Source organism: Patagioenas fasciata, chromosome 24 (genome assembly GCF_037038585.1).
Source record: "Patagioenas fasciata isolate bPatFas1 chromosome 24, bPatFas1.hap1, whole genome shotgun sequence".
Lineage (NCBI taxonomy): Eukaryota > Metazoa > Chordata > Aves > Columbiformes > Columbidae > Patagioenas > Patagioenas fasciata.
In genome coordinates, this window is record NC_092543.1 from 8,251,121 (window position 1) to 8,277,354 (window position 26,234).

General features: G+C 46.5%; 2 protein-coding genes and 1 long non-coding RNA gene across 4 annotated transcripts; 2 read left to right on the forward strand and 1 right to left on the reverse strand.

Moving 5' to 3' along the window:
- The first annotated feature begins 507 nt into the window (after positions 1-507).
- Positions 508-16,878, forward strand: DDX6 (DEAD-box helicase 6). Of its 2 annotated transcripts, none has more exons than XM_065855548.2 (14): positions 508-664; positions 2,713-3,172; positions 4,676-4,739; positions 5,201-5,305; positions 6,083-6,212; positions 6,678-6,824; positions 7,059-7,157; positions 7,407-7,525; positions 8,006-8,134; positions 8,410-8,526; positions 10,059-10,122; positions 10,437-10,538; positions 11,298-11,477; positions 12,687-16,878. In XM_065855548.2, the coding sequence occupies exons 2-13, from the start codon at positions 2,973-2,975 to the stop codon at positions 11,471-11,473; spliced, it is 1,452 nt and encodes a 483-aa protein (XP_065711620.1). In that variant the 5' UTR covers positions 508-664; positions 2,713-2,972; the 3' UTR covers positions 11,474-11,477; positions 12,687-16,878. The 2 variants fall into 2 exon arrangements, with proteins under 2 accessions (XP_065711620.1, XP_071654768.1); XM_071798667.1 differs by lacking the exon at positions 508-664 and adding an exon at positions 1,772-1,837.
- On the reverse strand, positions 16,435-17,382 carry LOC139825541 (uncharacterized). Its single transcript, XR_011735632.1, has 2 exons — positions 17,173-17,382; positions 16,435-17,094 (listed from the first exon to the last, which is right to left on the reverse strand). It is a non-coding gene; the product is annotated as an uncharacterized lncRNA (long non-coding RNA).
- An 82-nt stretch (positions 17,383-17,464) lies between these two features.
- On the forward strand, positions 17,465-26,109 carry VPS11 (VPS11 core subunit of CORVET and HOPS complexes). Its single transcript, XM_071798662.1, has 16 exons — positions 17,465-17,650; positions 17,963-18,111; positions 18,296-18,431; positions 19,194-19,357; positions 19,459-19,706; positions 20,110-20,311; positions 20,593-20,744; positions 21,715-21,901; positions 22,295-22,438; positions 22,925-23,107; positions 23,403-23,564; positions 24,058-24,197; positions 24,498-24,700; positions 25,183-25,354; positions 25,459-25,681; positions 25,840-26,109. The coding sequence occupies exons 1-16, from the start codon at positions 17,497-17,499 to the stop codon at positions 26,002-26,004; spliced, it is 2,784 nt and encodes a 927-aa protein (XP_071654763.1). The 5' UTR covers positions 17,465-17,496; the 3' UTR covers positions 26,005-26,109.
- Positions 26,110-26,234: the final 125 nt, after the last annotated feature.

Here is a 26,234-nt window from a genome sequence, read left to right on the forward strand (position 1 = left end):
CTCGGGAAAACGTATGAACAAAAATGTCTGCAGAACAGTTTTGGAACTACTTTTAGGCTGGTGTTTGAGATTGTATTCCTGTTGTGCCTCGATTTGCCAAAATCCCCGGCTAAATAGCAGCTCTCTAAAAAGAAGATGATGATTCCCAGTCTGCCCCGCAGGTGGCTGTGGCTCCTGCAGGCCACAGGCCAGTGCTTCAGCCTCAGTCTGTGTGTGCCGTGTGCTAACGGCTGCGTGAGGAGCCGCGCTCGCTCGCAACAGCCCTGGTTTTGTTGTCTTTACTCCGAGGTCCGAGCGCAGAGCGCCCGGCGCTGGCGGTGCCGCCGCTGCCATCGCGTACCCCCCGCCCCACACGCACGCGACCGGGCAGGGCCGCTCCGGGGCTGCATGCGCGTGCCCGCCCCGAGGCCCCGCCCACAACCCGCGAGGCCCCGCCCCGGCGAGCGGCGCGCGCACAGTCACGTGGCCTAGGGAACGCGGCGCGCGCCGTGCGTGAGCGCGTACATGCGTGAGGGGCGGGGCCGGCCTGCCCTGCCGGGAGGGGGAGGGTGCACGGGAGGAAGGAGGAAGCCGCCATCTTGGAGCGTCGAGTCGCCATAACAAGGCACCAAGGGGGAGCGAGAGGATTTTATACCCGGGCGAGGGGCGAGCGCAGCTGGTGGCGGTGAGGACGGGCCGGGGTGCCGGGGCGGGCGCGGGCCCGCGGGGCGCGGCGGGGGGGCTGCTGCCGCCCGGCTGGGCTTCGCGGCCTGCGGCGGGAGCGGCGAGGCCTGAGCGGGGCCTGGCGGCGCTGAGGAGCCGCGAGCGGGGCGGGGGCGGCCGGGCAGGCCGGGCCCGGCTGGGCCGCGGGGCCGGCGCGCGGGGCGGGGCCGCGGCGGCGCTGGCTGCCGGCCGGGGCGGCGGGCGGAGGCCGCTCCATTGTTCGCGGGCGGGAGGTGCCGGTGTGGCGCAGCTGCGTTCGGCGGGCGGTGCCGGCCCCGCCGCGGGGCCCGGAGGCCGCGCCGCTCCCTGCCACGGCAGGGGCGGCGTCGCAGCGCGTCCCGGGCTCACCGGGAGCAATGAGCCCCATGGGGGCCGCTGTGTGCCGGGGCCGGACCTGCCGGGGTGCGGGGGCCGCTCCGGCGGAGGAAGGGACCGGACCGGACCTCCACCCCGCCTGCCTGCGTGGGCGACGCTCGGAGGGGGAGTCGCGGTGCGGGGAGCGTTTTCCCCTCCGCCCGCCGGTTGGCGAAGAGCTGATGCCTCTGGTCTCGGAACCGGGAGAGCTGCTGTTTTCGGTGGGGCTGTGCGCTCCGCTTTGATCTCTGCCCTTTCAGAGGGCGGTTACGAGCGCGGGATGGAGAGGTTCCATCTCCTGCAGTCTCGGAGAGCACCTCGGTGTTGGTGTCCGGGTCTTTCGAGTGGCCCTGGTTACTTTTGTGACTCGTCCGGTTTTTACGAAGTTATCGAGCAGGAGAAATCTCTCTTGGAACAGCGCTTCCAGCCAGGGAGAAAAATCCTACCTCTGCGAAGTTTAAAGTTTTGCTGTGAGGCTAGAACCGGCACGCTTGAAACAGCGAGGAAGAATCTGAATTCCTTTTCTATCCTCTCGAAATGGTCTTGAATGCGCCTTTTATTCACTGGGGCAACGCACCTTTTTTTGGTGGATGCTGAAGTTAGGAAGCAGTAGTCTGCTGGTTTTTCCTTTGCGTTTTCCCGAGGTACAGACATGTTATGGTGAGAAGTTGTAGAGGTGAGCCTACTTTTTGTTGCTGCTGAAAGGTTTGGGACTAGGAATGTCTTGGCTCCCTAATACCATTGCAAGGAGGTTTTCAGCTCTGGGCCGTGCTTACTTTCGGTATGTAAGGTGCAAGACTTTATTGCTTTACAGTTTTGCCAACCTTTCTGTTAAATACGATGTTAATATTAAGTCATGTGTACCAAGTGTTATCTTTTAAAGCACAAGGTGAGTTGTTACTGACAGCTGGAAGGTAAGGTCACATGAACACATAAGCAGGAAGCCAGATATCTAGTGTAAATGTATATTACTTACCGGTTCAGTTACTTAAGCTTAACAAAACAGGAAGCTACTGTCAGTTTAGCTTGGCGGTGTTGTTAGTTTCACTGTTCCAAATGGTGTTAAATCAATACCCAGTGTAAAAGTTTGAGTAGGCTGGTTGAACTAACTTTTTGGGTTGGAGGAGGGCAAGCTGCTTTTTTTGGTTGTTGTTTTTAAATGTGAAAAAGATAATATAATTTCTGTTTCCCTTTCAAAGTGAAAACAGCAGAGTAACTTAAGGGTTTTGTTAGCTCTAACTGGAACGTCTGCTTCATATTGTGATCTTACTTTCTGTCACAAACTTGTGCATAACATTGTTGCTCAGCATTCGAGGGCTGCCTTCCTCTGTCCCAGAACTAGGGGAACGTCAAGCATCGGCATAGCAATTGATACAGTTCTTGCTTGCTTTGATGGGGGGGCAGGTAATATTTCTCAAGCATATAGCTGTTTAGAAAACTATCTTGGGTTACTGAGGGTGGTGGGCACAGATGTATAGAAAGGGGAAAAAGGTTTGATGCTTGTCTGGATAATTATCACCGAGAAGACAGAAAAGCAAATACTGTTGTTGCATGCTGCCTGAGAAGAAGTGATTCTTAAAAGACAAAGGTAAACTGATGTGATTTTATGTAGACAAAAATCCACATTCTAATTGTTATCATCTGCTTCTCTTTCAGATTGAAGCAAGTGAATTCTGATATAACTCAACTTTGTTAGAGGGCTTTTTTTAAAAAAAAAAGTTGATCCACAGTGCATCAGAGCAAGTTACTACTTTACTTTTGAGTGACTTACAGGTGCTTGCCTGCATTGCAATAAAGGACTCATATATTGAGCAAGACTTATTTATCTCTTCATTTTGGAGAGTCTAATAAACTGTTATTACAGTTTCTGTACTGACTTTCAAAGTTTTGAAGTCTAAAAAGACATCTTTAAAAACATGAGCACGGCCAGAACAGAGAACCCTGTTATAATGGGTCTATCCAGTCAGAATGGGCAGTTGAGAGGCCCTGTAAAACCCAGCGGGGGCCCAGGAGGTGGAGGCACACAGACTCAGCAACAGATGAACCAGCTGAAAAATGCCAACACAATCAATAATGGCACTCAACAGCAAGCACAGAGTATGACCACCGCTCTCAAGTAAGTGCTGGGTCTGGCTGCTGCAAAAGTTGTGTTTAGAAGTGATATATGGGGAAGTGTTGTTCCTATGTTGAAAAAGATTTTCTTCTGTCATTTTATGATGTTGGTGGTTAGAATTGTCCTGTGGTGGGCATTAGACAAAGCTGTGTTGCCATGTACGAGCTCCTCTCTGTCAGTGCTCTTTGCAGTGTGTTTGTTGTGAAAATCAAATGTGATGCTTTGCTTTTCAGAACATGTAGTCGCTGGTCAGAGGTAGCCTGCTGAGCAGCAGTAGCATCCTGTTTTCTTTGCTTGTTGTGAACTGTAGGAGAGGGAAGTTGGGGAGTGGCAAGGAACTAAACTGAAATTTAAGACAGAGGAGGAAACACCACCTAGGCTCGGTCTAGTTGTGTGCTCTTTTCAATTGTTTGTTGCAGTCCTTTTTCATGGTGAGAAATATTATAAAGTTGATTATCTATCTTTTGTCATTGATCTGAAATAGTAGCGCTTACTCTCCTTGGTGTAATGCTTTGGCTTTAACTCTTCAAAACATGAGTCAATATAATATGGTACCACTCTGATACCCTCCTACCATCAAAACATTTTGGAAGTGTGCTAATAATACCTAAATGTGGTGAATGGAAATTCTGAAAGATGTAAAAGACTTGGATGGAACAGTAATGTGGTGGTGGTGTGGTGTGGTTTGTTGTTGTGTTTTTTGTTTGTTTGTTTGTTTTTCCTACCTGTGGTTCTTTCTTCCCCTGAAAAACATTCACTTTTATTTTGTTACTTGGTAATTTGTGAAGGAAATGTTAGCTGTTGTCAGAGGGTGTATAATGGAATACCTAGTTCTTAAAGTTTGTCTAACTTGTTTCCGTTTAAAAAAAATTATCTCTTTTGAAAATGGGTTACTCTGAATTAAACTGATGAGTTAAACGTAACTTCCTGGGATGGGAGAAGAGGAGCACTTACTCCTCTCTGTACAGTGGCTTTTGAGAGAGGATGGGTGTCTAAATCTCGGAGAGCAAAAGAGAACATTTGATCAACAAGTGGAACGTGTGCTGACTTAATTTTCTCCCCAAAACTGTTTTTTGTCTTCTCACATTACTCATGGGTTAAGAATGGATATTCCCTGGGCAAGAATTTTTATTTTTTTCAAATGATGAAATATTCTCATGCGGATTTATTACGGCCCGTTTCTGTCATATCACTAAGTCAGTGTTCAGTTTTAAGTCTCTGTTCTGCTGGATTGATTCAGTGCTCTAAAAATGGGACTTGAATAATGACTGGATGAAGATTTTACAAATTGTGCGCTTGGCAGACTGCTTGTTTTCTCTGTTTACTCTTTCCTGCCTGTTGCATGCTGCATAGCTCTGAGAAGACTTGAACTCATATGTGCAGGTGCTTTAAGCTTTCTGGAGGTTAATATTTTATGTGTTTGTCACTGTACTGAAGAAAATAACATGCAAAATGAAATTATTCAGCCTTTAAAAAAAAATAAATATAATTTTATTTTTGCTATAGACCTGGTGATGACTGGAAGAAGACTTTAAAACTCCCTCCAAAGGATTTGAGAATCAAAACTTCGGTAAGGATGGTTGAATTATCAAATATTAAATAAAAGATGTGTGAGAAGCTCCAGTGACGAAGTATTTGTCCTAAGCAAAGATTCAAAAGCAGTTCAGCTCTTGCTGTTTCAAATGAAGAACTGATTTGTTCTACAACTGTTTGGGAGAGATGCTTCTCTTGGCAAGCTCAAGAATGGACTTTACTGTGGGTTTCTTATTTCATTAGTGTTACAGCATGGGACTGATTGTCAGTGTCTCTTGCATAGCAGATGGAAAGATGTCAGTGTATGTTCACAGTACTGTATTTGGTTGTGAGAAAGCTGATGTTTAGCATTGCACAATTTAGTGGGAACTCCTGTACAGGAATGGAATGCACTTTGTGGTCTTCCTGGACAGGGAAACTCTCATGAAGTCAGACCAATCTACAGCTGTAGGTTGTGTGACCTTATCTTACGTATGTGCTTTTTCTCTGATTGTTCAGGACGTGACCTCCACAAAAGGAAACGAGTTTGAAGATTACTGTTTGAAACGGGAGTTGCTGATGGGAATTTTTGAAATGGGCTGGGAAAAACCATCTCCTATTCAGGTTGTTTACAAACTGCTCACAAGCAATGTTTAAGTTTTATAACTTTACTGAAATTCTTATTAATGCTTAAGTGTCAGATGCATCATAATTTAGGAAGGCTGGGGTTGTGCACGGTAGAACTCGGTGGCCTTTGGGGAAGATGTAAATTTCTAACACTCAGCTAAATCACTGAGTCATGCTATGAGTGGCTTTGGAGGTGGGACTGACACTTTAGAGAAAGCAACTTGGATTTTCCTTTTCACTGCAGAGGCATTAGTGTGTTTCTGTTACAAGCAGTCCCAGTGGGAACAGGGTGGTTGTGTAAATTTTCCGGAAAACTGACTTACCATAGGCTGCATACCTTTAGTTGTTGCAAAGATAATTATGTCTTTATTACAGAGTCTTGTTTTTTTATCATAAGCATCTGGAAGGAGCGTAACAGAGATTATGGGAGAGAGATTAATATGTTAGCAAGTCTACTTTTCTGTCCCTCCATGTGCTTTTACAGCTTGCTCCATTAAGAACTGTTGATGTGTAAACTTCGGGGGCGGGGGGGGAAGGTTGAACTCTGTTTTAATTGCTCTTTGGAGGATTATCCTTGACACAGTTCTGCCACTTTATCCCCTTAAAAGCCATAGCTTTCTCATGCCTTAGGTAATTTGCCTGCTTGCAGGCTATTCTGTACATGAAACAATTAGATTTTATGTGATACTGCTGGTGTGGAGAGTTAAATTTGGCTGGCTGCTTTAGCGAGCATGACTTGTGATTGCTCACGCGCTGTCTGTTGCTGTGTTTCAGGAGGAGAGCATCCCCATTGCTTTATCTGGTAGGGATATCTTGGCTAGAGCGAAAAATGGAACAGGCAAGAGTGGAGCCTACCTCATTCCTTTACTTGAACGGCTAGACTTAAAGAAGGACAATATACAAGGTCAGTTGAGATGAATCTCACTTACCTGCATCTAGGTAACGGTATGAGTTGCTACGTAGCAGACTTGAATCTGAAACTGGTTAATGATGTTGAGCAGTGTAGGATATCTACTTGTGCTTTCAAAGCAAGTTAATGGGGAGTGGTGAGGGGAGGTGGAATTTCAAAAGGTCCTCAGTCACTTTCAAAAGCTTGAAGTGGAAGATGTCTTATGGATTTTGCTGTCTTGCCCTGACAAATGGATTTGGAGTAATAAGCAAGCATGCTGTCTTGAACTCGTGCGGAGGGAACATCAGGGGATGGAGAGCCCTTGCGTGGAATTTACCTTGTCGTAAGCAATTTCTGGATCTGGATCAGGATACTCGGAGTGGAACTCCAAAACCATGAAAGTATAGCTTTCATGAAGTTTCTTAGTATTTAAGAGACAGTGTGTTACTGGTAACTCACACTGATGCTTTTACCTTTCAGCAATGGTGATTGTTCCCACCCGTGAACTAGCCCTGCAGGTCAGTCAAATCTGTATCCAAGTCAGCAAACACATGGGAGGTGCCAAAGTGATGGCAACAACGGGAGGAACCAATTTGCGAGATGACATAATGAGGCTTGATGATACAGGTTGGAGCCCTTTTGCTACACTGTAGTTGCTGTTTGTTTGTGGCTTTTACAGGGTGGCCGTGGGATTTCTGCTCATTATTGTTGTTTGCCTGTTACAGCACAGACTGCAATATGCCGTGTTCATTGTTTATATGCTGTCATCATTCTCTGACTGTTTGTATGAAACGTGGTCAGGACTGCTGGAAACATTGTTTTAGTTACCTTAACCACTTTTTTTCTCTTTTAACCTTACAGTGCATGTGGTGATAGCTACCCCTGGGAGAATCCTCGATCTCATCAAGAAAGGAGTAGCAAAAGTTGAGCATGTCCAGATGATAGTATTGGATGAGGCAAGTTGCTCATGTTAAACATTTTGGGATTTTAACACTAAGTTGAAGCAATTATGTGTCTCAGCGAATCTCCTCATTATGCACAGCCACAAATCAAACATTCCTTTGATTCCATTTAAATCAAAGTGCTGGAAACCTGGAGAGGATAAAGTTCGTTTTGCTGATGAATCCAGTCTCCAGCAGCTAAACCACACATCTTCTGAAAGCTTACCCGCTTAAACTCACTCTTTATTACTTGTGTTGTTACAGGCAGATAAGTTACTGTCTCAAGATTTTGTTCAAATAATGGAGGACATTATTCTGACGCTGCCTAAAAACAGACAGATTTTGCTTTACTCAGCCACTTTCCCTTTGAGTGTGCAGAAGTTTATGGTGAGTGCAGATTTCTTCATATACGTATGACGGTGAAGTTGCATGTGCAGTGTGTGAATGAGTGACACGTAGCTGTTCGTGCTTTTTTAAATGCATCCAGACTTCACTGATTTTACCTATACCAGCCTGAGCCTGAGGCAGAAGTTTGAAAATAATTTTTGACCTGACTTAGCATTTTGACAAAGCTAGGTATGCACAGTTCTTGCCTGTAAGGTACTGTTTTCCACTTTGGACATTATGTGCTGTCTGCGCTGTTTTGCTTCCAGAGGGTATTTGTGTTTGACCTGCTTGGTCACGTTGGATTTATAAGGAACCCTTTGAAATTTTACCCACCCTGTCAGTGTTGTGTGTAGCATGAAGAGCGAGTGGGTGGGTAATGCATCCGTGCTGTGGAGGAAGTTCAGTGTGCCAGAGGGCGGGAAGTACTTCTGTTGTTTTATGTGTAGATATGCCTGCTTTATCCTTACTTTTATTTTTCAGAATTCCCATTTGCAGAAACCTTATGAGATTAATCTGATGGAGGAGCTGACCTTGAAGGGAGTTACCCAGTACTATGCTTATGTAACTGAGCGTCAGAAAGTACACTGCCTCAATACACTGTTTTCCAGGGTAAGCAGCAGGGCTGGTTCAAGAACACATGGAATAAGACTGAGGGTGGCTAAGAAAGCTGATCTTGTGATATAAGCTGAAACTAGAAATGTGTGCTGCTTGTACTGCACCTTTGTGTTATAGAATCTTAATTTTTAGCCCCCTTGTACCAAAACATAACGCTCTGTAAGTTACCAGCAGCACACCTGCTTTGCTTTCTTTCTGGAAGGACTTATGTCTTGGTTTATTTGTTAGTCAAATGCTGCGTTTACTGAGCACACTACGTATATATTCAGCTCCAGATTAACCAGTCGATCATTTTCTGCAACTCCTCTCAACGGGTTGAATTGCTAGCCAAAAAGATTTCCCAGCTGGGCTACTCCTGCTTCTATATCCACGCTAAAATGAGGCAGGTGAGTATGAAGTTAACAATGCTCTATTCCACACCACCCCAGGCTTTACTGTCTAGTTGAATTAAGTCTCATGTTTGCTTTAAATTTGCATATTCTTTGAAAACTGAAACATGTATTGCTTTGCTCTCGGTTTGCATTTAGACTTCAGCCGTGCACCCTTTAACCTCTTTCCAGACTATTCGTTGCAGGTGGTCAGTTGATATGTGAGAGGTGGCTTTGATCCAACCCTTTGGCGAAAGCCGCAACTGGTGTGTGGTGGCTGAGCCCCTGTGGCCTTGGTGTAGATGATGAAAAATGCCAATGTGGCTTTGCCAGCACAGAAGTTTTGGTTAATTGTATGTTGGCTCACATGTCCTTGAGCTTCTTAGCATAACTTCCTTGTTTTCAGCAAGTGCACTAAAAAGTGTTGTCGGAAGGTGGAAATGAGGCATGTAAAACAGTAATACTTGGAAATGTTTTTTCATTTTATATGTAAGCTAGAAAAAAATAAAATGAAAGCTTTAGAGGAAACCTAGCTTGCTCTTTGTGGAACTTACAGGTAATGCCAGTGTTTGCCGGGCCATATGCAGACCAGTAATTAAGCAGAGATAGAAGTGGTGTCAGTATTGAGAATGGAGAGATAGGCTAAAGGTTTTCCTTGAAGTCTGATTTTTCGTATGCTTTTGATCAGTCCATAGATGACCTTTGTGGCAAAATGCACGTGTGTTTATGTGAAAACCTTCAACTTGTTCATTCCCACTGTTAATTTCATTCCTTAACAGTGATACTACTTAATCTCTTTGTGCCCCAAAGTGACTTGTTTGTGAGAGTCTTCACAGACAATTGACTCATCCCACCCCCAATTCTGAATTGATAGTGAAAAATACTCCATACTGGAAAAAGAAGTTCCTGACAGCTTAAATTTTTAAGGGAATGAATAAAACGTGCATTGGATTTGGCACAGGACTGGCAGAAGACGATAGTCAAAATATCAGAAACTGTGTGTAATGAAACACAGTCCTACCTGATTTCTTGCAGTTGCACATATGCTGGTGCCTGTGTTCACTGCTTGCAGAAATCGGTGTGCGGTGTGTCTGATTGGGAAAGGGGAGGGCTAGTGGCAGCTTCATTAGCTTGGTGCCATTCCTTTTAATAGCAGTCTGCCGTCAGCTTAACTTCCGGGTGCACATTTTGTGTAATTTTAACTTAAGATACTCCTGGTCTGAGGTGGCTTTGATGCAACTGTGGGAGTTTAAAACACAGTTAAGTGTCTAAAAGTGATACTGGGGCCCCTCTGTTAAGTTCTTTAGAGTATATGGGTAAGAAGTGCTAAAAAATGTGTTGTAGCATCTTAGTTTGACTCAGCTGCTTTGTAACTTGAATATAGCTGAAACTCATAGCTAGTTTTGTTTTGGGGTTTGTTTTTTGTGTTTTGTGGTTTTGGATTTTTGTGTGTGTGTGTGTGTTTGTTTGGTTTTTTTTTAAACAAAACAATAAAACCCCAACAACAACAACCCTCACCACTTTGTTTTTATATATGTATCTATTTCCAGGAGCACCGCAACCGTGTATTCCACGATTTCCGAAATGGCTTATGCCGCAATCTTGTTTGCACTGGTAAGAGTTCCTGCACGTTTTCCTGTTTTTCCGAAGGCTGCAGTAGAAGGTGGATTAGCCATTAGCCCAGGTGTGATAGATCAGTGAAGCAAAACTATGTTTGTTAAGACGTCTTTGTCAAGCCTGCGTGTAGCAGGATGGAGAACTCCTTTAGGCAAGCAGGTCTTGTCTTCTGTGACAAACTGTAAACTGTCTTCTAATGCAAGGGAAGCTGGAAACTAGTGCAAGCCAGTGTTAATCATTATGAATCTTTCCACCCTAAATACTGCCAGCATTTGATCTCATTTAAATTAACTTTCTGGATTCTTTTTCAGATCTGTTTACCCGAGGTATTGATATCCAAGCTGTGAATGTGGTGATAAACTTTGATTTCCCAAAGCTGGCAGAGACTTATCTCCATCGTATTGGCAGATCAGGTGAGAGGAGAAACACCTTTTAGGGGCAGTTTTGATGAGGACTCTATTTCTTAGGATTGAATTGGCTTATGGTTTATATTACTATATCTGAGAATAATTTTAGGTAGTTTTGATTTTTCCAACAAATTTATTTTTGGCTATCATCTCAATGGCTATCCTGACAAATATCTGAATAAAAGGCTGTTGTCTTGAAACTGGTGTGAACAGCTGAATGAGGGAGAGGAAAAAAAAAAAAAGAGAAATGCATATTTTGCTTGAACCTCAGGAGACTTAGTGGTGCACCGGTGTGCCATTTGGAGAAAGTCTGTACTGGAAACTTAGCTTCTGTGGTGTCTTAAGTGTAGTTTTCTTCTGAGTGTGCTCCGAGGTGTGTTTCTAATGTCTGGACATCAGCAATCTATACTCTTTAGAAAGGCAGTAAACAAAGGAACTTGGTGTACTTGAACTTCATAGTTCAGGCTTATTCAAGATCTGCGTTATTGAAGAAGGGCTGGATGTACATAATGCAGCAGCGAAAGTCTTCTGTTGGTAATTAATGAGGAGGTTTGGTCAGAGCATTTTGAACACTCCTGGGTTTTCTTATTCCTATAGCAGTACAGAATTCCTTACCAAAAACGATGCGGAAGTTGTGGAGACCTGTTGCAGGGTCTGGGTTTGCTTTTATCATCAGACAGTGATGCTGATGCACTCTGCCGACTCTCTCAGTCAGCCCTCTATTACTCTAGTTCAGTGTTGGTTGGTTGGTTGTTTTTTTCCTAGGTCGCTTTGGTCATCTTGGCCTGGCCATCAACTTGATCACCTATGATGATCGATTCAACCTGAAAAGTATTGAAGAGCAGCTGGGAACTGAAATTAAACCCATACCGAGCAACATTGACAAGAGCCTGTATGTGGCAGAATACCACAGTGAACCTGTAGAAGATGAGAAACAGTAAACATGTGCGTACATAAATGCCTTTCTGAATGGAGAAGTTGTGTTGGATGTAAGGAGAGGTGACGTGTGTGTGTTACTGCAGGGGAAGAGGGAAACTGGTGTGCTGAAAGGCGGTGAATGTGAAAATAAGGGTTTGAAATACTGTCAGGGCAAGGAATTCTGCACATGTCCTGAAGCTGGGAGGGGAGGATAAGTTATTTTTAGTTGTTTTAATTGAAATGCTGACCGTATGCGAAGGAGACCAAAAATGGGGTAAAAGAGGGAGTGGGGAGAGGCCAGGATTGCTACTGGGGTGAGGGGCAGAGAGGAAGGCTGTACCCAAAAAGGCAAGGACAGAAAATGGGTCACTCTGGGGACAGAGAACCCAGAGAAGAGCCTAAGCCCCTCACCAGTTAAATGAAACAGGTCCAGACTAAAGGTGCTGCATCTGTGGCATCCTTTGGCTCACAGAACTCTTGCAAGTAAACAAAGTAGGTAATAAAGCTGCAGTTTGTTTTTGCTGCCGCTTGAGGTCGTCTATGTAGCTTTCAGAGAAAATGAGTGCGTCTTTCTGACCCAGGGTGGTGTTTGATCCGGCTTTAGTTGAGCTGCTATATTGTGCAAGATCAGACACTGTACAGTTTGGGTTGGAAATCATTCTTGTGTGTACTCATCTCGGAGATCATGCATTAGAAAGGGACTTCCAATGAAGCTCCTGAAATTCTGCTCAGGTAACGAAAAGTTTAAAATGAACCTATGTTCCTCCTTTGAAATCGTTCAAGGATAGCCCTATTTGATCACGCTAGGCTGACTTGCAGGCTCTGCTTGGTTGGCTGAGCTTTCTCCATGTTTTATAGATAAATCAAGAAAAAAAAAAAACAAACCCAAACAAACAGAAACCAAAACCCAAAAACCCAGAAAACACAACAGGTGATTAACTTGGAACCAAGGCTTGTGGGTGGCTTCTGTAAGGGGGGTGCTCTGGTCTTGCCTGAGAGCTGTTTGCTGCTTCCCAAAGGACAAAGAACCAGAAGGCAGTCCTACTCCATAGCTGTAATAGGATGGTAGCCGCGCCTCCTTCTGTGAAGCTGTGGTTGAGGTTGAGCTGTTCCAAATGCCCTTTGCTTTTCCAGAGCCGCTGCGTAGTCAGTGTGATTCATTACTTACATGCTGGTTTTGCATAAAATTGGTTTAACTGTGGGTGTTGCGGTTGTGTTTTTGTTTTTCTTTTTTAGGCTTTGATTACACATGCCAGAAGGTGAAGCCCTTTGATCCGGATCTGTGACACATCGTTTCTTTGGGGATACCCTTCTCTTTCTGGGTTTTTCTTCGTCTTTTCGTTTCGGAACTATGAAGACTAAAGAGCTCGGCCTTTTTTTCTTTTTAAATTCGGCAGCAAGGAAGAAAGAAGATAAAAGGAGGAATGTCTTTTTGTTTTTCCACTTGTTTGCACTGTGTGCTGATTGAACATTAGTTGCACTAACTGCTGGTTTTAAATTTTTTTTTCTCTTTGGGTGGGAGGGGCAGCAAGGGAAGAAGAGAAACCCTGGAAAGAGAAGAATCTTGGTGAACACTGGCTTGTCTGCTATTTCAAACTCTTCAACCACCGACTGAGTGCATTTCAACTTCTCCCTGGTTACTCATCTGTTTTTAAGCTCAAGAGCTTGTTACTTATTCGTGCAAAGTGCCTTATGCTATGAGACCATTCAGAATATCACCTTTCCGGCAGCCCAAGGAATCAACAGCTGTTTTTGGTTTCAGGTCAAAGTTCCCCTCTCTTCCCCCCATGCTCCTCCCCAAGTACTCGAGCCCAGGGCTGGGAGCTGAACCGTATTGGTAATACTACTTATTTCTTCAACTTTTTTTTTTTTTTTTTTTTAATTGGAGGAGTTGATATGCATCTGCAGTTCACCCACACTGTAAATATGTGTATTTAAAACAAAACCAACTTAAAATCCGGGCTGGTTAGGTGCAGCATCATAGCTCCAGAAGGAAAGAGTAGCCTGTCGTCCTTTGCAGGAGCCATAAGAAAAGCCCTATGCTCTAGCAGAACACTAAAGACTGGTTTCCATAAGTCTCCATCAGTAGTTACAGCACTTGATACGTAGACTTGTTTCAGAGCCATGGCCCTCTTTCCTCTGGTGCAGTGTGTCCCATAGAAAATCAGATGTGTATATTGTACAAACTTTGTAAATATGATTTTTTTTGTTGTTTTTCTGTTTGGGTTCATATATAACTTTTTCTTTTGTGATGAAGGTTGCTGAGGTTAAAGGGATTAGACTGATTATGGGAGCAGCTGAAGATGAGAGGGGCTCAGTTTTCTGCAACACTAACCGATGAGAAGTGCTCTGACCTCAGAGAACAGGCCTCTACAGGCGTCCCTTGTCAGGGTGGGTTTGCTCTGGTGCTAGCAACATTGTCCTGTGCCGCTCGCATGGAAGAGATCACTCGTGGGGCTGCCAGGCCCCCAAATCTGTAGCTCAACCTGTTGGGAGATGCCCTTCAGTTTCCCCCTTAGAAACTTGAGGAACCGTACAAGCTCTGAAGGGGGCCGTGGCTTGTGTTCCACCATGGCGTGAGGGAAATCCAGCGGGTCTCAGTGTTGCTGCGCGGTATACGCATAAGGCGTGGGTTTTGGATTTAAGAGGAACCATAGAAAACCAATTTACATGCATAAACTGACAGTTCTGGAGCTTTATGGGATTGATTCACTTCCTGCTGCGTTGTGCATTTTCTGCCCAGAGCAGCCTCTACACAGACGTGGGAGCAGGTGGGGGCAAACCCCTCGTAATGTCAGAAGCTGTAGAAGGCTGCTTGCCATCTTCTCCATTTTGGCATGAACTGCTGTCTGTCATTTTGCATTGTATATTGCTGAAAAGTGCTTTCTGGTCAAGTAGTGTTGCTTTAAATTGTGCCCCTCCCACCATGCTTGATGTTTGGCCTGATCTACAGGCAAAAGGAGTGAGACAAATCAAAACCGTACTCTTTTTAAATTCCCTTTTAGCCTGTTCACCAACACTGTCAGGAGGCACCTGGATGAAATGCAGTCCCTTTTGCTTGGTCGTTTATTGTGTATACAGATGCTGCACTCACACCACGCTTGCTTACCTTTGAGGCAGGAATTAATTGTCTTAATTTCTTCCCATTTTGACCCTGTTTCTTTGTTTTAATTTCAAGTAAAATTGTTTGGAACTACGAGGCGGACTTACCTATCCGTTTCCTTGAGGATCATAAATAGAAGCCAGGTGCCTCCTGACAACAACTTTACAAGATGGAAAGGTTTTTGTGTTTGGGATTTTTTTTTCCTTTTGTCAGCAGTGACTCCATAATTGTAGCAAATGCTGCACTAGAATACAAACTCAAGAGCTTGGTCACAGACACTCTGTGAGCCACACAGCTTACGTTTGACTGGCAGGTACTACATGTAAACAATTTTGGGGTGCTTTTGGGGGTGGGGGTGGGAGTTTGTGGGTGGTAACTTTGACCAAAAGTAAAATCTTGCTCTTGTACTGCAGCCAGCTTATGATTTTCCAGAGAGACAGAAGAGGGATCATTTCAGTGCAACAAAGACAGGAAAAATGTAAATAAGTGTGGTATCGTCCCAGGGCACACATGTCACAAGAACAGGATAGCGGTGTCGGGTCAGACGTGTGCTCTGGCTGCATTTGTGGTAGGTTAGCCTGGTGCCATGCATCTGTGATCCCTCTTGAAGCACAGAACTTCTGAAAGTATTACTTGGCCTCGAATTGAGGATTGGCACTTACCTGAGCTATCGGGGGCACCATTTTAGGTGGCTTCTTGTTGAGGAGGAAGCAGCCTATTTTTGGTGCTAATAGGCTATTTTGTAACAGATGCGATCTTGCAAATGGAAAGATGCTCCAAAGGACTAGGATAATCCTAGTGGCGCTTTTTTCCCCGCCCCCCCCCCCCCAGGAGTGAGGACTGTGTATAAATCTTGGCTTCCTGAGATGCCTCGCGAGCTCCTGTTTTTGCTGGTCACGCACCAGCTTTTACATTTATGCATTACTTGGAACCCCCAGTGGTGAGCCCTGGGTCAGATTCTTCCTCTGACACAGACAATGTGAGTGAGAATCTGCTGTATTCTGCACTCTGCCCCTTGGAAGCCTCAAAGTGTCACTGTGATGAAATGGAGCTTCACAGCTGGGTGAGGTGGCTGTGAAGAGGGTGACATGAACCTTCAGCCAGCGTACTTGAGGGAAGCTGTAGGCTGGTCTGTGTCTGGAGGGCTCTGCAGCTGCTGGAGGGTTTTCCCAAAGGGAGGGGGGTGGGTTGGTCTCAAATACACGTTTCAATTTCCAGAATGAGATGGGAGCATCTTTCCTTTGCCCTCTGACTTTTTTTGTGGGTAAGAACAGGGAAGCTCAACATGAATTCATGTTGTGTACATGTTGGTATCAAATCATCTCATTCTGATCTTTTGTTCTTTATTTTTTACTTGGGATGGGGGTGGGTGTCTGCTCCAAGGATTTAATAATGCTTCACACACTTTTTTTCTCAAATGATTAATAGGACGCAAACCTGAGCAGATGGCTGTCCTGCCTCGGTTTCTGCTGTAGGGCTTATGGAGATGCTGTGTCACATCTCCTGAGCTGCTGCTGCACTGGTTCTTGTGCTGGTGCTGGACTTGTTGTGCCATGGGGGTTGAGCAGCTGTTACTTCCTGAGGGCAGAGTTCTGTTCCCAGGAGCTCTGGCCGTATGGCTTTAGTTTGGGCAACAATAGCCTGCGCAGGGAGTTCTGTGATTGCCGTGAACTTCTGGTCCATCTCTCGTGAATCGCAGTTTCTCTTTGTGATAAACTGGGTCTCTGGACCAAAGAGCGTCCAGTCTGCAAAACGAGGCTGTGGCAGATGGTCCTGTGGGTTTTGCTCAGTTTGTGGTCGTGTTGCTAACGTGTCCCTGTGTGGAAGCGTTGTTAAATTCTGCAGTAGACAGGGAAGGGTAAGGAGGGGTGGGGGGAGGGATGGGTTTATTAAGATACAGCCTTGCTGTATTTTAACCAATAATTATGGGGAAGGGGTGTCAGGAGGAGAAAAGAGTCACTGTTCCCTTTATTGAAAGAAACTGGAACTTTTATTTCAAGAAAAATTATTTGCAATTCAGGTGGAATATTATAATCCACTGGTCCCTGGTCAAGAGGTTGATATTTTTACTGTTAACCAGCAAACAACATGGACTAGTCCTCGAAGACGTTCTTCAGGGGAGGGAGGGGAATTGGCTTTCTGTTAAAACAGTAATTGGCAAACTCTCCAGCGGAGCGCAGGTTTTGTTGAGTGTATTTTCTGTGGCGGTGTGTCTGTTGCAGCACTGGCTTATGAAAAGCTTCATGAGTTCCCAGTGCAAAAAAGATGAACGGTAAAATCCTGATTTTGTTGATTAAACTCAATAAAAGCTCCCTGGAACTCCAATGCGGTCTCGTTTCTCTTTTAACTGCGCTGACTTCTTCAGAGGGAGCCCCAGCCGAGCAGAGTGACTTGTGGTCCCAGCTGAAGTGTCTGTGAAAGCTGCGCTGCTTTTTCTCGCCTACGTGTGCGGTAAAGCGGGCTGGAAAGGAGGGAAAGCTGCTGCCACACTTCGGCGCAGACATTAGCACAGCCGGTTCTCTTGAGCCGGAGTAGCCGAGCCTGCAATCAGCCGGTAAAACCAGCAGTGAGATGAAAGCTACTTGCGTAGCCTTGTGGAAGAGGCCTTGTGTAACGTACCTGGTCCAAGTGAGAGTGCACCTTCTCACAGGAGCTCCCTGTGGCAGGAGGAAGGGGTTGTCTGTGAATCGCGAACGTCAAACTGAAAATAGTTTAAGCTGTGACCGAGGCCGTGTGACTGGAACGGTGCGAGGCCTTCCTGGGCCTGGAACTGGCGTACAACTAGAGGCGGGCCCTCGCCCGGCCGGTGAAGGCCGGCTGGAAGGAGCGCGCTGATGGCTGTGAGAGGCGGGGCTTCTGCTCTTCCAGATTCCTGGGACCTAAGGGGAGGATCACGTGAGGTGAGGGGGGCTGGTCACGTGAGGCGCCAGGCCCCGCCCCAACATGGCGGCCTACCTGCAGTGGCGCCGCTTCGTCTTCTTCGACCGGGAGACGGTGAAGGAGCCGTCGGGGCTGGATGGGACCGGGGGAAAACCCTTCGCTCTGCCCCCGGGCATCGCCGTCTGCGACTCGGGACGGGGAAGCCTCGTCTTCGGGGATATCCTGCGCGGGGCGGGGAGCGGGTCCCTGCGGCCGACGCGGAGCGGCTCCGGCCGGGGGCTGCGGAGGCTTCGTGCGCTTGGCTGTGCCCCCCCCCCGCCCCCCCCCGTTAAATATCAAAGTGCCGCTTAAATGCTTTGGTGCTCTTGGGTTACTGAGCCTAAGTGAGTTCACTGGGGCCCTAGCGAGAAGCAGGCAGTAAGGTGGTTGTGTCTGGTGTGGTTGGCGAGTGTTGTTTGTTTTGTTGTTGTGGGGGTTTTTTTGTGTTTTTTTCTTCTTCCCAACTGTGGGCCTTAACCGTGATCCCCACATATGGAAGGTCAGATTTGGTTTCTGCCTCGCTCCCTGCAGCTCAGTAGCTTCCAGGCATACAAGCTGCGGGTGACGCACCTGTACCAGCTGAAGCAGCACAGCATCCTGGTGTCTGTTGGCGAGGATGAAGAGGGTATTAACCCCCTGGTAAGTCACAAGGAGAGGAAAATGCATTTGTATTATGCATCTTTCTTAAGTCTACTGTGGTTATTGTGGTTGATCTTTCTCACCTTAAGTAGCTCGCTCGTTCTGGGTACTGTTACATTTGGTGCCAGGTCTTGGCCTCCTGATACCCCATGTTTCGCTCATGCTGGATCATTGCTGTTTGTAGGTTAAAGTGTGGAACCTGGAGAAACGAGACGGTGGCAATCCTCTCTGCACGCGAATTTTTCCAGCAATACCGGGTAACAAGCCCACAGTTGTGTCCTGCCTAACTGTCCATGAGAATCTGAATTTCATGGCTATTGGTAAGTAAAACTGAACTATAATAGCTTAAGAAAAATATTATGGTCCTTACTCAGATGTAGAGAAGATGAACAGGTAGCATAAAAATCAGCATAGAACATCTTGACGGTTTTTGTTCTCGTGCAGCTTTTATACGCAAATTTAGCCCGAGTCTGTGTAAATTACAGTAATAACTTCAGTGCTTAATAGGGAAGCATGTATTTTTAGTTGATGTCATCTTTCCCCGTCTGTCAATAAGGTTACACATTACTGAACTTAGAACTAAATTTAGCTTGTGTTTTAGTACAGGAGAAAACATAAGTTTTGTGATACCTAATGTTACGGGGAGTTTTTTTAAAAGAAAAAAGCCAATTTCTGCTTTTGTTTTTAACCTCTCCTTTGTAACATTTCTTGTTTGACTTCTGACAGAATAAGAGCAGTAGCATCGTGGGGTGTTTTCAGTGAGTTGGGCCCTGTGCTGAAATCAGAAAGCTTTCTGTATGTGTGTTGTGGCCCTCAGCCCTGGAAAGAATTGTAGGACTGGGGCTGTTCGCAAGCAGTGAAAACCGCATGTTTTACTCGCTCTTAGGAAATCTCTCTCTAGTCTTTTTACAGCATGTGATAGGTTTCAAATAAGCAAGTGAATTAAAATGGTAGTTACAATTCTAATGCTTAATACGTTGTTGGCGAGCAAGGTGTTGTCACTGACTGGAACTGCCCTGCCATGCTGGATAGTACTTCAGATGTGCTGTATGAGTAACAGTTTCGTCTGGCCCCTTCACCAGGTTTTGCAGATGGGAGCGTTGTGCTTACGAAAGGAGACATTACTCGAGACAGGCACAGCAAGACCCAGATCCTGCACGAGGGCAATTATCCAGTTACTGGCCTCGCTTTCCGACAGTCTGGTAAAACAACGCATCTATTCGTGGTGACCACAGAGAATATCCAGGTGGGAAGTTAATTGGAAAAAGTGAGACTCTGACTCGTAAATTGCATTTGGCTTCAGAGTCTAGTTCAGAGCAATCCCCAAAACCTTGCGTTTTTGTGTAGTCTTACATGCTTTCAGTTAAGGATTATCCTCACCTGGAGCTGGACACTCACGGCTGTGGATTGCGCTGTTCGTCCCTCAGCGACCCCTCCCAGGATCTCCAGTTCATCGTGGCAGGAAACGAGTGCGTGTACCTTTATCAGCCAGATGAACGTGGGCCCTGCTTTGCCTTCGAGGGACAAAAACTGATTGTTCACTGGTATCGGGGGTACCTCATCATCGTCTCCAAGGACCGAAAGACTTCTCCAAAGTAGGGCTCCTCAGAACAGAGGAATTCTTTTGGCTCTCGTAGCTTCCTGCTTTCCCTCTTTTTCCTACTTCCTTGTGAAGCTTTGCTCTTAGGAGCCGGTTGCACCTTTATCAAATGTTGTTAAGATTCATCTGGACTCACATATTGTTTAAGTTCTGTTTTGAGAGTAGCACAGTTAAGCATGTGAAAAGAGTGGGATTTTTTCCCAGTCCTATGAATTTCTCAGTGTAACACATAGATGGGATTCGTGTATAAATATGTGCTGCTTTGCTTCTGGGTCTGCTAAGCTTAATCGTCCAAATGAATCCATTTGTCTTGCTCTCTGGACACCCCTCACTTGCATAGGTGTTAAGAATTCCGGTTATCCTCTCCTTGTTTTCTAAAACCTTCTTCTGCTCTCCAGGTCAGAGTTTGCTGGGAATGAGGCACAGAATTCAGACAAACAGGTCTTGAACATCTATGACTTGTGCAACAAATTCATCGCGTACAGCTCAATCTTCGATGATATAGTGGATGTCTTGGCAGAGTGGGGTTCTCTGTATGTGCTGACCAGAGATGGGAAGATTCATGTCCTGCAGGAGAAGGATACACAAACCAAACTGGAGGCACGTAAATCAGTTTTGTTATTAATCTCTACTTTACGTCTGCAGGATTGCACTGACTCTGCAGACTAGAAAGTTGAACTGTTTAGGTCAGTGAGTTACCTAACCAGTGACTTGATGGTGCTTCAGCATAACCAGTGTTATAACGCATTTGGTATTTAAAAGCCTGAGCACACGTATGTGTACAGCACCAAAAAGAAGAAATAGCTTGTTTTCCAGGTGTGTTTGAACTGATTTTGTAGGGTGGTACTTCCATTATGCTTCTCTGTCCATGTATTTAACAGATGCTGTTCAGGAAGAACTTATTTGAAATGGCCATTAACCTGGCCAAGAGCCACCACTTGGACAGTGATGGCTTGTCAGAGATTTTCCGGCAGTACGGCGATCATCTGTATAACAAGGGGAACCACGATGGAGCCATCCAGCAGTATATCCGGTAAGTGGGGGTCCTGCGGAGCTGTGATGGTGTCGTATAGGTAGGAGCTGCAGAGGTCTTGATTTCTGTTTCAGCCCAGGAATAGAAACAAACCCAAACAAAAAAAGCAGGACTTGAAGTGAAAATTCTACCAGTGGGGAGAACCATGTCAGTGGGATCAAAAGTCTCAGGAAAAGTTGGTTAAACATTGCTCTGTACACCCTAGGATAAAGTTCTCCTCTTTGATCATATTTTAGCATGAATAATGATTGCATGTTGGGATGGAGTGGCGCCTGGTGTTGTTATAAACAAGGGATCGCACTGGGTGAAATGAATGGTGTGATTTGACCATGTATGGCATTTGTCTTGGAAAATGCTCGAACAGCTTCACGTCAATTTTAAAACATCTCGGGTTTTTAAAACTTGGAGCTGCCTGTGTGTGGCTTGTGGAAAGCTTCAGGGTAGTTCTCTTTAAAATGCCACAAAGTGTTATGTTCTTGTAAAACTTAAACTTTGGAGCCCCAGTTGTCTGGTGAAACTTGGCATTTATTTTGTTGCCAACTTGCACTAAGTGTCAGGATAACTGGCTAAACTGCTCCTTGTGGGCATGAGTTTCAAGCTGACTTGGAGTTATGTGGCTGAAATAAAGGAAAACACAGCTTTTGTTGCCCCTCTTTTGGGCTTCCCAGTTAGCCGTGGTCAGAGCGTCATCCATCTTCTCACCGCTTCCTTTAAAGGTGGGTTGCCTGCTTGTGTGCTGTCACACATCAACGTGACTGCAGCCTTTGTAGAGGGTTGGTTGTTTCACCATGTGCGCAGACGAGTGGTCTTACACTGTAGCTACTCCTAACTGCTGACGGTAGCCGAGTGCTCCCAAGACAGTTAGTTCCCGCTGAAGTTACGACTTCTGTGTGCTCCATTGTTAATGTCTCCACTTATTTTGATTTCTGGAGTATTAGGGTCTCTTGTAACATGACTGTTCTCCTCCCAGGACAATAGGGAAGCTGGAGCCGTCTTACGTTATTCGGAAGTTCCTGGATGCTCAGCGTATCCACAACCTCACTGCTTATCTGCAGACGCTCCACCTGCAGTCCCTGGCCAACGCGGACCACACCACGCTTCTACTGAACTGCTACACCAAACTCAAAGACAGCTCCAAGCTGGAGGAGTTCATTAAGGTATTGGGGGAAGGTGAAATCATGCAAAGCTCTCACGTCATCATAAGGATTAAAAAGGGGTAGTGGTGACATTGTAAATCGGCTCCTGTGGGGGTGCTGTTGGGAGAGAGGACGGATTTGTCCCTCGGTACCCCTATGTTGGCTCCGTTATTTCCAAGCTCTCGGTTGTGTTTTCTGTTTGGCCGGTTTGCCGTCTGAGTCTGGAGCGTGCTGACATTTGCCAGTGTGACTGGCAAGCTCACGAGAGGCAATTAGACTCTTTCCTTTCTGCACATGTGAGGTACTAAGTGATCCCTGCTCTGCCTTTCCTCCTCTTATAATACATACATGACTGCTGCTTGTGGACTGTGGGAATGTTGCAGAGGGACCACCTTTCTGCATTGGTTTTTGCAGACGAGTGAGGGCGAGGTCCGCTTCGATGTGGAAACAGCGATCAAGGTGCTTCGTCAGGCGGGTTACTACTCTCACGCTGTGTACCTGGCAGAGAAGCACGTGCATCATGAATGGTACCTCAAAATCCAGCTAGAGGACATCAAGGTGAGGCAACATTGCTCCCGTGTTCTTTTTGGGAAGGAGACCGCTTCTCTCGCCTCCTCTGCAGTGAGAACACCATTTCACTGGCCGCTTGCCTGCAGCTGGTGTGCTGACAGGACTGCTGAGGCAGCAGTAACAACACCTGCTGCTACTCGTGTGTGCTTTCCGCTTCTGGCTTGCACGGTAGACCAGGAGTGGAAATCAGAGGGTCTTATTTGTTCTGTTTCGGATGTGGCTTTTTACAGTGCCCTTTTGGAGGAGGGAGGGTTGTTAGTGAGAGACTGATCTAAATTGCGCTCTTAGCCCTGGGCCACAGCCGCTCTTCCTCCCTGAGGAGGAAAGCAAGCAGAAATAGTGAAGTAGGCGATACTTCAGAGTGAATGGTGTTCATGGCATACTTGCAGTGTGTCTTCAATGCTTTCTGTCCTAACCTCAAAGTGGAGAGCAGAGGCCAATGTCATGTGATTATTTTGCTGGCTGCCTCCACAGAACTACCAAGAAGCTCTGCGCTACATTGGAAAACTGCCTTTCGATCAGGCAGAGAGCAACATGAAGCGGTATGGTAAAATCCTGATGCACCACGTCCCTAAGGAGACCACGGAGTTGCTGAAGATCCTTTGCACTGATTACCAGCCATCAGGGGACAGTGAAGGGATGCTGGAAGGAAAAAAGGTACAGCATGTGCTGGCTGAGTGTTGTTGCTGTTGAGTAGTAACTTTGCAGCAAGCGAGTGCTCCTGTGCACCTTGTGGTGCAGGCCTGATGTTTTGGGTGTAATGAGAAGCCCTGTCCTGGTGTACTGGTAGCCCCAGAGAGAGACTGCTATTGCCGGGACCTGATTCCTGCTGTAACTGCCATCCCGTACTGTGCTGTGTCTGTCACGTCACAGACTCTGGAAGTGAGCATCTGGGCGGCAGGGAAGAAGCATCAGTCTGTCTGAGGCTTGGCTTTTTCTGACTGTGTTACAGGCTAATTCGGAGGAGTTCATTCCAGTCTTTGCAAACAACTCCCGAGAACTGAAGGCTTTTCTGGAGCACATGACTGAGGTGCAGGCTGACTCTCCACAGGGCGTCTATGACACTTTATTGGAACTTCGACTCCAGAACTGGGCACATGAACAAGATGAGCAGGTTTGAGCTCCACCAGCTTTGTATTTTGAGTGGGAGATATGGTGTCTTTGAATCCTGTTTGCGTTCCTGCCAACCTGTTGCCTTTCCAGATGGCCATCGATAACACGAGGCAATACATACACTGTGCTGGGCAAATGGCACAGAAGTGGGAAGGCAGTCTGCTAGCTGGGAAAATAATCCTTTCAGTGAGGCTGAGCTTGTTGTGTATGAATCTCATTTAAGAACAGATTGCAGACAATACAACCTCTGTGGGCAGATGCCTCTCCCACAAAAGCAGCTTTATTTGCTTGCCTGGAACTTGGAGGATGCTGGCTATTTGGGTGAAAGAAGTCACAATTTTTGTGTTTGTTTGTTTTTCTGTTTGCCTAAAAGGGATGGAGGGCATACAGCAGAACTGTCCTCTTTGAAAGAGCTGCAAATGGTTGTTGGGTCTTGGTTCAAAGTGTTGTCTGTGTGTGTGTTGCTGTTCCCATCCTCTCCCCCTTCTCTGTAGATCAAGGAGAAGCTGCACAATGAAGCCCTCACCCTCCTGAAGAGTGGAAGGTTCAAAACAGTCTTTGATAAGGCCTTGGTCTTATGTCAGATGCACAATTTCAAGGACGGTGTCCTCTACCTCTATGAGCAGGGCAAACTGTGAGTGTTGCGTGTCTGTGGAGTCCTGTTCCCCCTCCACTGCAGGGATTTCTGAGCCATAAATGTCCCTCCCTTACAGTGGCAACAACCTCTGTAGTATCTTGAGACAGGAGCTGTAGATCATTGCTCAGATGAAAATATCTTGTTAGAGCAACAGAGCAGTTATGTAGAGAGTGAATGACAGACCTGTTTTGGCTTCTGTATGAGTGTCTGGGGGTTGCATGGCTGGGCAAAAACCTGAGGTCCCTGTACAACTCGAGAGATGGAGTGTTGCAGCTGATGTGTCTCTTTTGCCCACAGTTTCCAACAGATCATGCACTACCACATGCAGAATGAGCAGTACAAGAAGGTGATTGAGGTGTGTGAGTTGTATGGAGACCAAGAGGCTTGCCTCTGGGAACAGGCGCTTGGCTACTTTGCACGGAAGGAGGAGGACTGCAAAGAGTATATTGCTGCGGTGCTGAAACACATCGAGAACAAGAATCTCATGCCTCCGCTGCTTGGTAATAATGTGTGGCACCCCAGCCCTCCCCCAAAACTGATTTATAGCATGCTCTGTAGATTAGAAATTTGAGAGAAGTATCAGCCAAGTTGGAGCCCACCATTTGAGGTAATAACCTGTGCTCTAGGGAAAAGCGATGCCAGTCACAAAGATCTGAGGCATCAGCCGTAGAGATGTCTGTAGGTGATTTCTGTTTTGTCAGTGTGGGGAGGTGAAGGGCTTTGCCTTGCTGGAAAAGTTGAAATGGAATCCAATCTGCTAGATCCTTGCTTTGCTCCTTTGGGTCTGAGCTGGCCGAACGTGCTCCCAGTCACCCTTTTCAGGAAGACGTCAGGCTGAAACTGAGTCTTTAAATGAACCCTCGATTCCGTAAGAATGCTGACTGCCTTTACCTGAAGCTGGCAAGGCAGTCTGGTCAGGGTAGGGCTGATATAGCTGCTGGTTTTTTGCTTGTGTTTAAACTAACATCTTGCTTGCTCTCAGTTGTGCAGACACTGGCGCATAACTCCACAGCCACACTGTCTGTGATTAAGGATTATCTTGTCAACAAGCTGCAGAAGCAGAGCCGCCAGATAGAGCAGGATGAGCAGAGAATTCAAAAATACCGAGAAGAAACGACGAGGATCCGCAAGGAGATCGAAGAGCTAAAGGCAAGGTGTGGGGCTGTGTGATCTCTTGTCTTATGTAGGACAGAACTACTGGTTTATTTTATTAAGGAAAAATATGCTTTGTCTTTCTTGCCTCCTCTCACTCTCTCAGTCCCAAGATCTTTCAGAAGACCAAGTGTAGCATTTGCACCAGTGCCCTAGAGCTGCCCTCGGTCCACTTTCTATGCGGTCATTCCTTCCACCAGCATTGCTTTGAAAGCTACTCCGAGAGTGACTCAGAGTGTCCCACTTGCATGCCAGAAAATCGCAAAGTGATGGACATGATTCGAGCCCAGGAGCAGAAGAGAGATCTGCATGACCAGTTTCAGCATCAGGTAGGGGTAATGTTGCCTGTCGTACCAAGTTTAAACATACAGGGCTTAGATTCTTTTTTGAACTGTCGCTGTGTCTCTGGCAAAGAGGCTGGAAGCACAAGGGGTGAAAGGAGCGGGGCTGGAGGCTCTTGCTGATGCTGCCGCTTTGTGTCTGGCAGCTCAAATGTTCCAATGACGGCTTCTCTGTTGTCGCTGACTACTTTGGCCGCGGCGTCTTCAACAAGCTCACGCTCATCACAGACCTGCCCGTGGGGAAGGCGGCTGCCACCATCGAGGCCGGGCTGCAGCGGGAGCTGCTCACCCACACCAAGCGGAGCACCTGACCCGGGCCCTGGCACCACTCCGCGTGTCCTCGGGAGACCTGTGCGCGGCCTTTGCGCTGTCCCTTGTCCCTGTCCCGTGTCCCCAATAAAGCGGGCTGGCTGGGAGCGCGTTGAGTGCGGGCAGGGGCGGGGCCTCGGGCGGGCAGGGGCGGGGCCTCGGGCGGGGAGGGGCGGGGCCTCGGGCGGGGAGGGGCGGGGCCTCGGGGAGCGCGCGGACTTTCGCAGCGCCG